This window comes from Budorcas taxicolor, chromosome 15 (genome assembly GCF_023091745.1).
Source record: "Budorcas taxicolor isolate Tak-1 chromosome 15, Takin1.1, whole genome shotgun sequence".
NCBI lineage: Eukaryota > Metazoa > Chordata > Mammalia > Artiodactyla > Bovidae > Budorcas > Budorcas taxicolor.
Window position 1 is genome coordinate 5,295,561 of NC_068924.1, and position 15,629 is coordinate 5,311,189.

The following is a 15,629-nucleotide window of genomic DNA, read 5'->3' on the forward strand; positions in this document are numbered from 1 at the left end:
TTAGTTGTGCAGCAATCATCTCCTCTAGTAAATTATACTGTTTATTTCCTTCTTTCATCCTTCCCAGCTACTTTGGTCACTTTTTTCTATATTTCTCCTTTAAATGTTATCTTCAAATTTGCAATCTTAATTTGTTTATTCTGAAACATTTAAAACTGTGGCACTTGAGAAACAAGTGAATAGCTAGAAGAATGACTATATAAGTTGGAGGTAGCAAGGATCATGTGCTATCCTGTCTAATTAGTCATGGAGAAGCATGATAAATAGGAAGGCAAAAGTGGAAAGTTATCAGATAGAGTCCTACCCGGACTAACCGCCTGCTTTTAAATCAATTTTGCATCAGATTTAGGTATTTCAGATCAAAATCTCAAAAAGTGAATTTCCCTTTCAATTTTATTCTAGAGTATATTTCTTCTGTTTTTACAGAATTTAACAGTATAGACTGTGGCTATATATATTCAGCTTCGCATTCACTTAGCTCTTATCACATTTGATTTTAAATACATTTTTCTTAAAACTGCATTTAAAAGTTCTACAGAATTCTGACTTTTTACCAGGTCAACTTACTTCTTCTCTCAATCCCACAAATGTAAACTGTCTAGTAAATTCCAGTCATTTTTTCCAGAATTTAAAAAAAAAAATGCCCCAGTTTTCTTCTTACCAAGACAGGAAGCATTTCCTGGAGATTAATCACTCTTTTGACTTGCAAAATTGGAAACGTTGGGAGAAATTAGTAAAGTAGGTTGTATCATCTTACTTTGGATTCAGAATTTTTGGAAATGGTCCTGTTGCCATTTGAAAGAAAGCAATCATGAGTCAAGCTGCGTGTGATCTAAACAAACAGTCACCTTATAAAAATCGGACTGTAGACCGTGGACATAGTAGAAGATAGACATAGAGCAAGCCATTAAGACCACATCAAGCTGAGAAAAGTCAGTGGAAATGAGAAACCTTCCAATTCTGCTGTCGCTATGTGTGGCCGTGTGCTCAGCCTATCCACTGGACAGGGCTGCAAGGGACAAGGAAGACAGCATGGAGTTTGTTCAGGTAATTAAGGGGGGGTGGTCCTCACATCCCTGATGGCCCGGTGGGGAAACTAGCTCTGCTTTCTGTTTATAAAGCTTGCACAGAATTGTTGGAACTGACAATGTATGAAGTGCAAACGCAGAGTTATACAGTGTTGCACATGGAAAGGGTCTCAGTATCACTCATCTGGGCTTCTCCTTTTATACTGGAAGGAACAAAAGCCAGAGATATTAGGTACTAAGATCAAAACCACCTTAGTAGCAGCAGTGTTTAAGATACGTGAATAACAAGCAGAGAGTGTATGAAATGTGTCTTATCTTGAAACTTCTGTAGGTATTTTAATCCAATATAATGTTAGCTGGATATTTTTATTGCTGCTGTCATGTTTAGACACAGAGATTTTTCTAAGTTTTTTTCTTAAGCCAACTCCTTATGAGCAGTATAAAGTGGAAAATTGAATAAATGTAGCTGAAATAGACAAATACACACAAGGAAGTTCGATTGTTTAGTTTATCTCCTTTAAGTTCCCTAGGTACTTACCTTGATTTTTCAGCTCATGGCGATTTTCATTCCTCTGGTAGTAAAATAAGCTGCAGAGATTATTCTGTTACAAAGATAAAGCAAAAGTGAAGAAGAGTCTGTAACTGAAGAATTAAACATGACATTGACTTTTATTTCAGTAGGCTAGAAGACTATTTCAAATAGATTAAGTGAGCAACTGCACAAATTTACTGTAAACCACTAAAAATCATAAGATGACCTGAAACTATACTTATTTTCCATTAGCAATATCTAGAAAACTACTACAACCTTGCAAAGGATACGAAACAGTTTGTTAGAAGAAAGGACAGTAGTCCGGTAGTCAAAAAGATTCAAGAGATGCAGAAGTTTCTGGGGTTGGAGGTGACAGGAAAGTTGGACTCTGACACTCTGGAGGTGATACGCAAGCCCCGATGTGGGATTCCTGATGTCGGTTCCTTCAGAACCTTTCCTGGTATGCCCAAGTGGAGGAAAACTCACCTTACCTACAGGTAATGGGTCCAAAGAGATTTTGACATGCTATTGAGATTTTATAAATTACTATCACAGGAGAAAATAGTACCTTTATTATTACTTTTTTTCATACAGAATTGTGAATTACACAAAGGATTTACCCAGAGATGCTGTTGATTCTGCCATTGAAAAAGCTCTGATGGTCTGGGAGGAGGTGACTCCACTTACATTCTCCAGGATCTATGAAGGAGAAGCTGACATAATGATCATATTTGCAGTTAGAGGTAAAAAAAAAAAAAAAAGAAAAAAAGACCAAGGGTGGGGGGAAACCCACACAAAATTTTATGTAATGTTGTTTCATTAGAAAAGATTCCAAAAAGATCTAAATTATTGATCATCCAATATATATATTTTTTTCTTCTCTTAGAACATGGGGACTTTTTGCCTTTTGATGGACCTGGAAAAGTTTTGGCTCACGCCTATCCACCTGGATCAGGGTTTTATGGAGATGCTCACTTTGATGATGATGAACAATGGACAAAGGATACATCAGGTCAGTGACACATCCCTCAGAATGATTTTGGTGTTGATTTTTATTTTAACTTGGAGAAGTCTAAATAACTAAGAATATTGGAGAAATGGAGTGTAACAGATTTCCCAGTGGGACAAGAATCAGCAGAGGCAGACTGGAGATGGGAATAATTGGATATGGCTGGATACTTTGTCTCAAAGACTGATTCCAAGAATGAGCCTTGAAAAACACTTGACTTTCCATTAAGTGTAATCAGTCAGTTGATCAATTAACAACAACAACAACAACAAAGGTGGAGAGGGGGCAAGAAAGGTACTGCGTGCTTCCAGGAAATAAGCGACTATAATAGCTGATCAAATGAACATAATGCACAGCTGACCTGTATAATGTACGTGTATTTAAGGAAAAAGTGACTGTTATCTATGATTTCTTAAATAGGAATCAATTTATTCCTTGTTGCTGCCCATGAATTTGGCCATTCCCTGGGTCTCCAACACTCAACCGAACGTGAAGCTTTGATGTACCCAGTCTACGACCCTCTCACAGACCTCACTCGGTTCCGCCTTTCTCAGGATGATATCAACGGCATTCAGTTCCTGTACGGTGAGTGATGCTGGAAAAATTAGACGTGGGAGCTTTGCAACGATGGTCTTTAGGAAAGCTTCCAAATGCGGCATAAAACATTTATAATTTTACTCGAGGCACTTTGAGAACGTGTGGGAAGCATATACAGTGACAGAAGCATCATTTCCTGCTGATGTTTGCATCCTCACCTCTGTCCCCTTTAGGGTCTCCCCTAGTTTCCCCTAATGACCCCGTGGTGCCCACGGAATCTGTGCCTCCCGAACCCGGGACCCCAGCTGCGTGTGATCCTGCCTTGTCCTTCGATGCAGTCAGCACACTGAGGGGAGAAATCCTGTTTTTTAAAGGCAGGTCAGTCCAGAAAACTTTATATTCCTATCTATTCTTTTGATGTATCAACACAATGCTTAGAGAGGAAAACAAATAGGAACTTGATAGAGATTTTTAAGTATTTAAAACAAAACAATTTTGCTCTGAGACTTGAAATTATTCTGACGCTCCACTTTCCATATTTTCCTAAAACTGTCAAGTTCATTTTCAAAGACTTAAGATGATTTTATTTTTATCCTGTAACTATCACTCCCAAATATTATTGAGTCATGGTTACTTTTGAAAAGTCACAAGTAAAACTTTAGAATCTGAATTTTATCTTTACTTCCTTTAAAAAAGATACCAGGAGACTATTACATTTAATCAATTAATTTACTCACTGCTGGATAAATATGCACATGATAAAACCACACAAGTGGAAAGAAAGTTAAAAGAAGTCATCATCACATCACTGATTCAGTTTCTCAGTTCTCCCTATCTCCATCCATAGTGATGAATGCTTTAATATCCTTCCAGAATTATTCTGTGACTGTATAAAAATATACTTACATGTACATATACACATCTGTCTTTCTTTTTGAAAATATAAATGATGGTGTAATATATATACTGTTTTGCATGAATCGTGGGTGTTTAAAACTTACAGTCAGTTGATTAATTTGCATTATAGGATAACTTCCCTTTCACAGAGATATTATTCTGGAATCCTATGCCAACAGGTCCAGTGCAGTCTTCTGGGGGGGGGGGGGGGAGGAAAGATTTTTCCTTAATGGCAACATACCTGATTTCTGTCTGTCATTGATCCTAGAGGATGTGGGAATGGCGGAAAATGGGTGAGGAAGGAGAGTGAGGAAAATATGCTAAAAGGTGGAAGACTTTTTTCAATTTTCATTTCTTTTTGCATGTATTTCAGACATTTTTGGCGGAAATCTTTCAGGACACTCGAACCTGAATTTCATTTGATCTCTTCATTCTGGCCATCTCTTCCTTCAGGCATAGATGCCGCGTATGAAGTTACTAGCAAAGACACGGTTTTCATTTTTAAAGGTAATTATTATGTAATAATTTCTTCAATTTGCTGAAATAAAGCCTCTCACCAAAAAATTGATTAAGACTTTAATATTTTTCCACAACAAATTTTGCCTGGTTTATTGCTTAAATGTAACAAAGCTATAATGGAGACTGGCATTATTTTATTTATATTTTATAGATGATGAACACAAGAATAGAAATAGCCCAGTTGTAAATTCCCTTATTTGGAATTTACAGCTGTGTTCATTCCATCTGTGTTCATTCATTCAACCTACAAGTTTTTGTTTAATGTCTATTTGGGGCTGCTAAATCTAAAATTCTGGCTTCTTTTTTTACTATGAAAATCAAAGGTGCTAAGAAGTATTTCCAAAACCAAAGACTCAGTTGTTTTAGATACAGTGTGATTGTGGTTTTTTCTCATAAATACAGGAAATCAGTTCTGGGCCATCAGAGGCAATGAGATGCAAGCAGGTTACCCAAGAGGCATCCATACCCTGGGCCTTCCTTCAACAGTAAGGAAAATAGATGCAGCCTTTTCTGACAAGGAAAAGAAGAAAACGTACTTCTTTGCAGAGGACAAATACTGGAGGTAATATTTATTTGTAATAACTTTATATGATCCTAGTTAGGGAAATTATCTTCTTCCTCTAAGGAAGTTGCCTATCTTCCTCTTAGACCTTCGTCCCCCACAGGAAGAACGGTGGGGCTCTAGACAGCTGTGGGGGAGTCCTTGTGTCTGTGCTCAGTCCCCCAACCATGCTCAACCCTTTGCGACCCCATGGACTGTAACCCGCCAGGCCCCTCTGTCCATGATTTCCCAGGCAGGAATACTGGAGTGGGTTGCCATTTCCTCCTCCAAGGGATCTTCCTGACCCAGGGATCGAATATGTGTCTCGTATGTTGGCAGGAGGATTCTTCACTGCTGAGCCATCTGGGAAGCCCCAGTGGCAACATATATGAACCAAATATGATAGAAAACTTGAAATTTGTATTTAAAATGAATGATTGGATCCACTCTGTGTTCATATCTTTGTGATAGAAGGATGATTAAGATTCTTTCTCTCCAGACCTAAGAAATATGGTAGCAAACAGCATCTGCTAGATCAAGATGTTGCCTCTCTTTCTGGTAGAGATACAATTTTTAGAGCCTAGTTTGCAGTACCATTAAAATCACGCATTTCTGTAGCATTAAACATGCCTGACATTTATTTGCAAATCTTGGAAAATTAATTAGAATTCCACATTTTTTGCCGATTTTGATAACACGGCCTCTGTGCAATGCTGAGCTTTGTTTCTCTTACTTGGTGCAGATTTGATGAGAAGAGACAATCCATGGAGCCAGGTTTTCCCAAGCAAATAGTGGAAGATTTTCCAGGGGTTGAACCAGAGGTGGATGCTGTTTTTGAAGTATTTGGTAAGAGGGCACTCCTTTTGTTGGCAGTGGGGCACTTGAAACATTCTATAGTACCAGAAGAAAGAGGAAAGCTGAAGAATTTGATAACAGTTTTCTTTAACCAGTTCCTCCTCCCAACCCTAAATTTCAGCTTACAAATTTCCTATCAATTGTATGACTACTTCATATAATAAGCTGTATAAAAAACCCCTCAAGTGGTGTGGCCAAGTTCAACACTGGCCAGCTGTCTTCTCCATCCCACCGCTAATTCCCATGGAGAATTTCTCTGTCTTTCCTGAGTAGTCAGTCAGCTGCCAATATTTAACTTTCCATGAGCCCAAAGTTAAAAAAAAAAAAAGGATTTTCTCCCCCACTTAGTTATAGGTGGGTGGAGGAATAGATGATCTTTATTGAAAGGTAACCTGAGCACCAGGATGGCAGAGTCAAAAAGGACCATCTGGTTCTGAAAGAGTCCCTGAGATTCTCTGAGGCCAAAGAATCAGGCTTCTTTGTCAGCAACGGGGAGGAGGAGTATTCAGAAGGAAAAGTGTAAAGATACAGTTTCTGAAGATGCAGAGAATTTTATCTGATTTCAAGCGGAATAACCTAATAACCCAGAGCCTGGTTCTGCTGTCAGACAGAGCTGGAGTGGGGTGCTGTTCACATCTTTTCCTTGTTAAGTGACCTTGGGCAGGCATTTAAATTTGTCTGAATCTCAACTTCCTCATCTGTAAAATGGAGTTAGATATATGTGCCTCATAGGACTTTTACTGAAAGAAATGAAAATAAAAGTCATGCAAAATGCTTACCATAGTTCCTGGCACATAGTAAATCTCTACAAACACTTTCTACTTTTAAGTATTTGTTATTCTGAGTTCTCTGTGTTGCCAAATTTATTTACTTGAAGAAAAACATCTCATTATTTCCCTTGTCTGCATTTGCAGGGTTTTACTATTTCTTCAATGGATCTTCGCAGTTTGAATTTGACCCAAATGCAAAGAAAGTGACACATGTGTTGAAGAGTAACAGCTGGTTGAATTGTTAGGAGAGATATTTAGAAGGCATAACATGGGCATTTTAAGTTAAGCTGATAACTCTTCACCTAAGTCTCCATGAACTGAAATGGTTCGTGTTCTCCTGGGTGTGCAGTGACGGAGACCGAGAGTGTGAGCTGTGTGTCTTGCCCACTAGCCTTACATATCACAGAGCATTCAAATGGGCTGTGCATTTGTACTCTGGTCACGTGCATTAGCCTCCCATGGGAACAGGGTTAGCACTCGTGGAACAAGCAAGTGACTGTATATAGACTATTTACTTATTATTTAATAAAGAGAATCTGTCAGTTACTTTATCGTGTTGTTTGTTTCAATGAATGCACTTTCCTCACAATCTTGGGTGTGTTGTGGACCAATCAGTCAACAATGGAGGTACAGGATCAGGGTCTCCATGGCTGGGACCTCAAAATGGGCTCAATCAGAACTGGAAACAATCTGCTATTTCCCCTCCCCAGGTGCCCTACCAAAGGGATGCTATTTCTGCCAACCAGGCATCATATGTGTTCCTGACACACCTAAGGAGAAAGATCAACGGAGTTGTCACCATACAGGGCAGGCTCTGCAAAAAGTTGTGAAGCAGAATCCTATAATTAAAACAAATCACCTGGTTCACACACCTCATTTTTTTCTGGTGGGAAAATAAACCTGTTCTTTATCTTCTCCTTTTACTTATATATTCCATAAATGGAGTTCCTTTCCCTGCCCAAGTAAATAACTGTGCTCAGATTGCCTCTATTCACAGATGAAAATGCCCTCCTTTACTCATTTTGTATCTGTCCATGCCCATGTAAGCCCCCATGGGCAAATGCTTGTCCTAAAACAGGTTTGCCACTCCTAAGTAATACGTGTAGCACAGTATTGGCTACACAGTAAGAGCTCATTCATGCTATAACTTATTAACTTAATGAATAATTTATTAGTAGTATTCCATGTTTCAGGTATTGTGCTAGGTTGTGCGGAGAAGGCAATGGCACCTCACTCCAGTACTTTTGCCTGGCAAATCCCATGGACGGAGGAGCCTGGTGGGCTGCAGTCCATGGGGTCGTTACGAGTTGGACACGACTGAGCGACTTCACTTTCATTTTTCCTTTCATGCATTGGAGAAGGAAATGGCAACCCACTCCAGTGTTCTTGCCTGGAGAATCCCAGGGACAGGGGAGCCTGGTGGGGTGCCGTCTATGGGGTCGCACAGAGTCGGACACGACTGAAGCGACTTAGCAGCAGCAGCAGCAGCAGCTAGGCTGTGGGCATGGGAGCCTGAGGAAATGGACACTGTTCCTGCCTCACTGATATTATAATCCAGCAAGAAAGACTATATGCAAAGAGTGACAAACACGGATACGCAACTGTAATTTTAGTAAGAGTTATAAATGAAAAATTAGCCTTCTTTGACAGAATAACAGGAGGAACTCCTTTGAGCTGGGTGGTTTTAGAAGTTTTGGAAGAATGGCATTGGAGAAGGTTTTGAAGGAAGACAATGAAAGCTAGCTGAGAAGATGGTTTGGACTAAAGTGGTCACAGGGGCAAATCAGACGGGCATATATATATGATTGGCAACAGAACTCTATGATGGCTTAGATATGGAGTTTATTTAACAGACGTAAGTGGCCAGAATAACTCCTGGGTAGCTTTGTTGAGCTTACCGGAAAGAGGCAGTTTTGTGAGGAAAGGGCAATAGGAAGAATTGATCAGTTTTGCTAATTTTTGAAATGTCTGAGAGATTCACAAGTGATAACATGAAATAAATCAGCTTAGAACTCAGAAAAGAAGATACAGTGATTATGTTTGGTGATAAATGTTAACTAAACTTACTGTGGTAAACATTTTGCATTGTAGTCACATACCAAATCATTATGTTGTACACCTAAAACTAATACAATGCTGTATGTCAATTATACCTAAATTTTCTTTTTAAAAAAGAGAAGATATAAATATGTGGGATTTTTCAGCATTTGACTAGTCTTATAGTGCAAGAGATATCAAATGAAAGATTTTTATGATGTAATCTTAATAAATGACAATATTTTGCCAAGAATTGAACATGTCTTTATTTTAAAAATTAACTAAATTTATTTGGTTTATTTTTTGATAGATATTATGCATCCACAGCATGAATTTGAAAGGTAAAAAACATGCAATGAAAAATTAATTTTCCTCGCACATTTATCATCACTATCTAGTTCCTTTTTTCAGAAGTAACAAACTAGAATTTTAGGAATCCTTTCAGAACTATTTTATACATATACAAGCAATAATATTATCTTTATAAGTTAAAGTGTGTGCGTGTGTTAGCCGCCCAGTTGTATCCGACTCTTTGCTAACCCATGGACCATAGTCTGCCAGGCTCCTCTGCCCATGGGCTTCTCCAGGCAAGAATACCGTATTGGGGAACAATTCCCTTCTCCAGGGGATCATCCCAACCTAGGTCTCCTGTATTGCAGGCAGATTCTTTACCATTTGAGCCACCAGAGAAACCCTAAGTTAAAATGGTAGCATATAAACTCACACTGCTCTGCCATTTGCTGTTTTCACTTACTATAGCCTGGCAACCATTCCACATCAGTATATGCAGAATTTGCTTCACTTTTTCATAACTACATTCTGTGAGAGAAATATGTGATTTATTTATTCAGTTTCCTATTGGTCATTAAATTAGTGATTAAATAAATGTATGCATCAAAGAAATAAAATTTAAATATAAAATAAAAAAAATAAAAATATATTTTAAGTAAATAAAACCATTACATTAAATAACAATTCAGTAATGTGTAATTTGTGGTTTTCATGAGTATCCAAATGGCTCACATGGTGGAGAACCTAAACAATAGTTTCCCTACCCCTCCATCTCTGCTTAGACTTTGAAGGTTAAGCTTTTCATCAGATATGCAAGTGTATTCAAGGATATTCATTGTAGCATTGGGAAAAAATAGTAAATAAATCAAATAAAATTGTGGGCATCAATATACTGTTTTCAGTATTCAGTGTATCCATAGGTGATTTTAAATATTTTACTATTATTCCTATTATTTGATTGGCATGCAAAAAAAAAAAAAAAAGCTGCTCTCAGACATTAACTAGTCCAACCGAAAGTCTGACATATATTATTTGTCCTGTTTTAATGCAGAAACAAATACTTTACATACATCACCTCACTTAACTCTTATTTGGGAGGTAGAGATTATTACATCAGTTTTACAAATCTAAAGATTGCTGCTCAGAGACGATAGGCCATATCCTCAAGGTCATGCTGAGAATAAATGGCTGAACTAGAGATGTAACCCATCTTGGCTGACACCAGACTCACATATGATCCACTCTGCTGCTTCCTATTCTTTGTATTGACATGAACTGACTATGCTGCTGCTGCTGCTAAGTCGCGTCAGTCATGTCGGACTCTGTGCGACCCCATAGACAGCAGCCCACCAGATTCCCCCATCCCTGGGACTCTCCAGGCAAGAACACTGGAGTGGGTTGCCATTTCCTTCTCCAATGCATGAAAGTGAAAAGTCAAAGTGAAGTCGCTCAGTCGTGTCCGACTCTTAGCGACCCCATGGACTGTAGCCTACCAGGCTCCTCCATCCATGGGGTTCTCCAGGCAAGAGTACTGGAGTGGGGTGCCATTGCCTACATGTGATGAAAAACAAAAGAGATGAAGCAAAGGAAAGACTGACAGAGGTAATAAGTCAAGAGCTGGAAAAGAGATAAAGAAAGGAACTGGCTCTTTATAACTAGCTGAATCAAAAGGGGAGGTTGGAGTGATCTAGGCATGGATGTGTAATACAGACTTTCAAAAGTCAAAGGTTTGTAACTCAAGTAATTTCTACAAGTGCTGCTTCATATACTTTTCCATTTAAATACAGAGTATTAACTCAGGTAATAGAATATTTTACGTGCATCTAAGTGTACAGGAATACGGCTTTTTAAAATAAATAGTTCATTCATAATTCAAGAATATTTAATGACTTGTCAATTAGGATTTTGCTGGATAGTAAAAAGGGACAGTGGGAATCTCACTCATCCATACACACATGTCACTAATTAGATGATGAGGCATTTGGCTACCTTAAGAGAGTCATAGATTAATCTTAATTATAGATTAGTGGTTTTAAAAAATCACTGCAAAATCTGATACTAAAGGAAAGGACATGGGTGATTCATAAAAGAGCATTGTAGAGGACTCTCACACTCCTGGGACAAGCCGTGTGACACATGAGACCACAGATACATTTTCAAAGGCATGAAAATATTTTATATAGATCTGTTACAGAACATCAAATTAATTTCCCTGACACATTCTGAAAATGACAATTTAATTTTTAAATGTTTCTGCACATTAATTATTAACATAATTGTTTTGAATTTCATTTTCCATGAAGTCCTAACATGTTACCATTTGACTCTGTAGCAAATGAAAACGTCTTTTTCTCAATGCTTTCAGTCCATGTCAGTTTTGTGATTAATCAGATTCAAATTACATCCTCATGAGCAAGTAAAAACTTGGGAGGAGAGTCAGAACCGCAAGACTACAGTTGGCAGAAATCTAGGTCAAAATTCTGCGAAGAAAGGAGAGAAGTGCTTCCAAAACTTTCGGAGGTCACAATTTGGGGATGATACCGCTGATATGGAAATAAACATAAAGGGCAGACAGGATAGGAGACATTCATTTCTTCTTTTTCTTATTCATTCCTTCTTTGGGCAATAGTTACTAAATGCTCACCGTATACTAAGCACAGTGTTAAAAGCTTGGATACATTTGAATAAATCAGTGAACAAAAGAAGTGAAGATTTTGTCTTCTTAAAACTTACATTCATGAGAGAGGTGGACAAGAAACTACAATTAAGAACTATAAATACACTACATCATATGTTGGAAGGAGATACAGGCCCGAGTCCCCCATGCTCAGTGTTCAAGGAACAGCAAGGGGGCTGCTGACGGCAGTGAAGTTGGAGGGGGTGTGAGTCCTAGAAGAGAAAGGCAGAGAGATGTGGGCTGAGGCAGGAGCAAGTCCTGTGGGGTCAGATGGGTCAGTTTAAAACTTTGGTTTTTGGGTGAAATGGAAGAACCATAGGAGAGAATAGGTCAGAAGAGTCTCTGGATACTCTGTTAGATTATTAATAGATCAAACGGGAAAATAGTTAGAAGCATAGAGACCTGTTAGGAGGCAATTGTACTATTTTAATCAAGCGAGGATGGTGATTCCAACCAGGTGGGAACCGTAGTAGTGGGTAGAAGTTATTTGAGATGTATTTGCAAATAGAATCAACAGGATTTAGGATGTGAACATGTGAGGCTGTAAAGTGTAGGAAAAAGAGAAGAGTTTGGAGGACCTTGAGTCTTTTAGGACAAAGCTGTTGAGCGGCCCTCAGTTGAGGCGTGAGCAGGCTGTGGTGGAAAGACCATAAGTTTAGTTTAGGGCTTGTTGTGTATTTGTGATGTTTATCTTACATTCATACAGTGATGCTGGATTTATGAGTCTGGAGTTTAAGGAAAAGCTATGGATTGGAAATGCAAATTTGGGAGTCATCAGCACATAGATGGTTTCATTTTTTTATTAAAATTTCTCTGTTTTACTTATTTTTAAATTAAAGTTTTTAATTAAAAAAATCAATTAATGTTTTTGCAGTGCTGGGTCTTTGGTGCTGCACATGGGCTTTCTCTAGTTGAGGCGGGTGAGGGCTATTCCCCAGTTGTGGTGTGTGGCCTTCTCTTTGTGGAGGCACCTCTTGTGATGGTGCGTGGACTCTCAAGTGTGTGGGCTTCAGTGGTTGTAGCACAGGGGCTTAGATGCCCTGCAGCTCATGGAATCTTCCCAGGCCAGTGATTGAGCTTGTATCTTTGCACTGGCAGGCAGATTCTTAACCACTGGACCGCCAGGGAAGTCCCACATAGATGGTTTTAAAGTCCTGTAATTGGTTGAGCTTAACAGTGGAGTAAGAATATAGAAGAGAAGTGGCCTCAAAAAAAAAAAAAAAAAAAAAAAGAAAGAAAGAAAGAAAAAAAATCCCTGGGGCATCCCAATATTGAGCTAAAGAACACATGAACAATAAATTTATATTCCACCACTCTTCGATGGTACTGACTTGAAGCATCAGAGTCATTTATGAAACAAAGCAGGGTAGCAAGTTTATCATAATCTACCATTACATATTGCCTCTTTTTTGCTACTTGTGAGAGTCCAGGTGTGAATTGTTATTTTTATATAAGCTTGTCTGACAGAGAGAGGAGGGTAGGATATGCTGTTGGCATGGACAGTTTGGGGCAAGAATGTGTGAATCCTCCTGGGTGATCCAAGGATGAGCAGATGATGAGTGAGGAGGGGTGTTTCAGCAGGTCAAGGAAGGAAATCAGGGAGGAGCGAGTGGAGAGGGCAAAGGATTAAGGTGATGAAATATGGAATCACACAAGGAAAGGAATATAGATTGGTCACGTAGGAAGTGGATAGCAAACAAGGAGGCATCTGGAGAGAATTTTCATCCAGAGCCCCAGGGCTGAGCCCAGGGAACCTGTAGGAGAGCCTTCATTCTTCCTAGTCTAGGGACCAAGGAAGGGCCAGTTAGTCTACCTGAGAAGCAAAACCAAGCTTCCCCTTCAAGCAGGAAATGGGTGCTGCTGTGGTCTGACTTATCTCTATCCCATTCATGCCCTGATGAATTCATTCCTTAAACAGACTGCGTGTCTGAGATTGCCAGGCCCTGTGCCAGGAATGAAGATACACTGAGATAAGATTCCTGTTCATATTCTAGTGGAAGAGACAGAATGGGCAACCAGGAAACAGATTGGAATATTAGCACTGCTCAGGCCAAGCCCAAAGAGCTGGGGACACACACAGCAACTAACCCAGTTTGGGGACATCAGGGAAGAATTTCAGAGGAGACGCATTTAAGCTGAAACCCACAGGGCAAACACTTAGTGAATGAAGGGAAGGAAGGAGGATATCCCCACCAGACAGAAGGCATAACATGTGTCAAGATCTGAAGGGGAGGGATCTTGGCTCTTTTTCTCCTTCAACCCCTTAGCATAGTATCAAAGTACTTCATAATTTCAGCCCTGTTTGCGTCTTTATGACAGCTCCCATTATGGCCCACCCTAATGCTACACTCCAGCCACTGAACTACTTGAGGTTTCCTCTCCATGCCAAACTCTCTGTCCCCTCCCGTCTTTAACTTCAGCTCTTATGTTTGCTTTACCCACTGTCTGGCATATTGTGGATATCTTCCCAGTTCATTTCCTTTCTCTGGACATATCCTCCTAAGGTCCCAGTAGGTGTGGTTGGGCTAAACAGCCATGCTTGTACCTGCAGTCTCACAGTCATGCAAAAATCTGATTGGATTACAGAAGGAATAAGAGCCAATGAGGTGCTCTCTCCCAGAGTTAGAAATGACCCATAATACACAGTCAGATCATACTGCGGACAGAATCTATAAGATCACCTAGGGTTGGAACCCGAATCAGGACCATGGTGTGTCAAAGTCCTGCACAGAATTTTCTCATGGGGGAGCATCCTCCTTGAAGCAAAACTGATCTACAGAAAGAGAAAAGAACAGCAAACCTGCAGGCTAAAGCTGAGAACACAAGGGAGAGAGAGACTGAGAGAGGGAGATGGAGACAGAGCCTGTAACTGTCCCATTTCTCAGGAAGGCTGTCCTGAGATTGGACTCCATGAGATTCTTCCATTTCCTTATTATAAATCGACTGTAATCATCCTCCAATGAAATGATTCCTGGCTTAGACATAAGTTGGGAGTGGATTGGCGAGCCACAGGCTTTCAAAGCATATGTGAGATTTGCTGTGGGGTCCCAGCAGGGCAGAGGAAAATGCCATGTCGAGGCACAACCAGCAGTTTATGAAAAGCGAACAAAGGGCAGCCGGTTCATCTGCTATCTGTGTTGAATTGTCTCCTGAAAACTCAAGCCAGGGCCTCCCTGACAGCAAAGTTTTAGGGGCTTGGGTTGAAAAGTAAGGTGTCTGAAGCTGTCGGTTAATCCTTGTCATCTAAATTCTACAAGGAGAGGGATATATTACAGTCTAGGTTTCCTTACTGAAAATAAAATTTTAAAAAAAGTAAATAGCTGTTGCCAGAAGCCCTTATAGTCTGAATTCATATTCAGATTATGAAAATGTGTCTGGAAATTAATCATCCACTTGGCTGAACTGTATCCATTCCTTGCTCTGCCCTACTGAGTGCTAACAGTAATGGCAGGGTTCTGAGTGATGGGAAGTGGGATAGAGACTGTTGAGAAATCCGGTGGAGGAGCTGGAGGGATGCAACTCCCTGCCCAACACATCCCTTCAAACCACTTCTTGCTATTGGCTTCTATATGATTCCTTTGAGTCTTTAAAATTCACGTCATTTGAATTCAGTTTCTTTCTTTCTTTCTTTCTTTTTTTTGAAAACTGGGATAAACATATTTGAATTTAGACCTAAAAAATAACAATACAAGAAGGAATAACATGCCCAGCACTATGAAACCTCCATCTGTACTCCAGACCCATCTGACTTGCCTTAGGAGTCAAACTGGGATTGTGTGTTTGTGTGTGTGTATGTGTGTTTTAAGAAGAACCAAGGTTAAGACATACTAAGAATGTTTTACACAAAGTTTACATTGAATGGTTCTGACTAAATTCACTCTTTCACTCAGCAACCATGTTCACAAGTATCCATCCCAATAGGTGGAAGCTTGGGGT

The 15,629-nt window shown here is 39.5% G+C and overlaps 1 protein-coding gene across 1 annotated transcript; it reads left to right on the top strand.

Moving 5' to 3' along the window:
• Positions 1 to 942: 942 nt before the first annotated feature.
• On the top strand, positions 943 to 6,933 carry LOC128060536 (stromelysin-1-like). The gene is made up of 10 exons (XM_052652939.1): positions 943 to 1,047; positions 1,813 to 2,057; positions 2,155 to 2,303; positions 2,447 to 2,572; positions 2,990 to 3,154; positions 3,340 to 3,484; positions 4,377 to 4,510; positions 4,925 to 5,084; positions 5,806 to 5,909; positions 6,833 to 6,933. Exons 1-10 carry the CDS (start codon positions 943 to 945, stop codon positions 6,931 to 6,933), a joined length of 1,434 nt encoding a protein of 477 aa, XP_052508899.1.
• The last annotated feature ends 8,696 nt before the right edge of the window (positions 6,934 to 15,629 follow it).

Bases quoted from the DNA above. Each gene is read 5' to 3' on its own strand.
- LOC128060536 (XM_052652939.1), top strand. From the start codon at position 943: ATGAGAAACCTTCCAATTCTGCTGTCGCTATGTGTGGCCGTGTGCTCA. The intron at 2,304-2,446 runs GTAAAAAAAAAA...TTCTTCTCTTAG, and splicing joins GATCATATTTGCAGTTAGAG to AACATGGGGACTTTTTGCCT. The intron at 5,085-5,805 runs GTAATATTTATT...TACTTGGTGCAG, and splicing joins GCAGAGGACAAATACTGGAG to ATTTGATGAGAAGAGACAAT.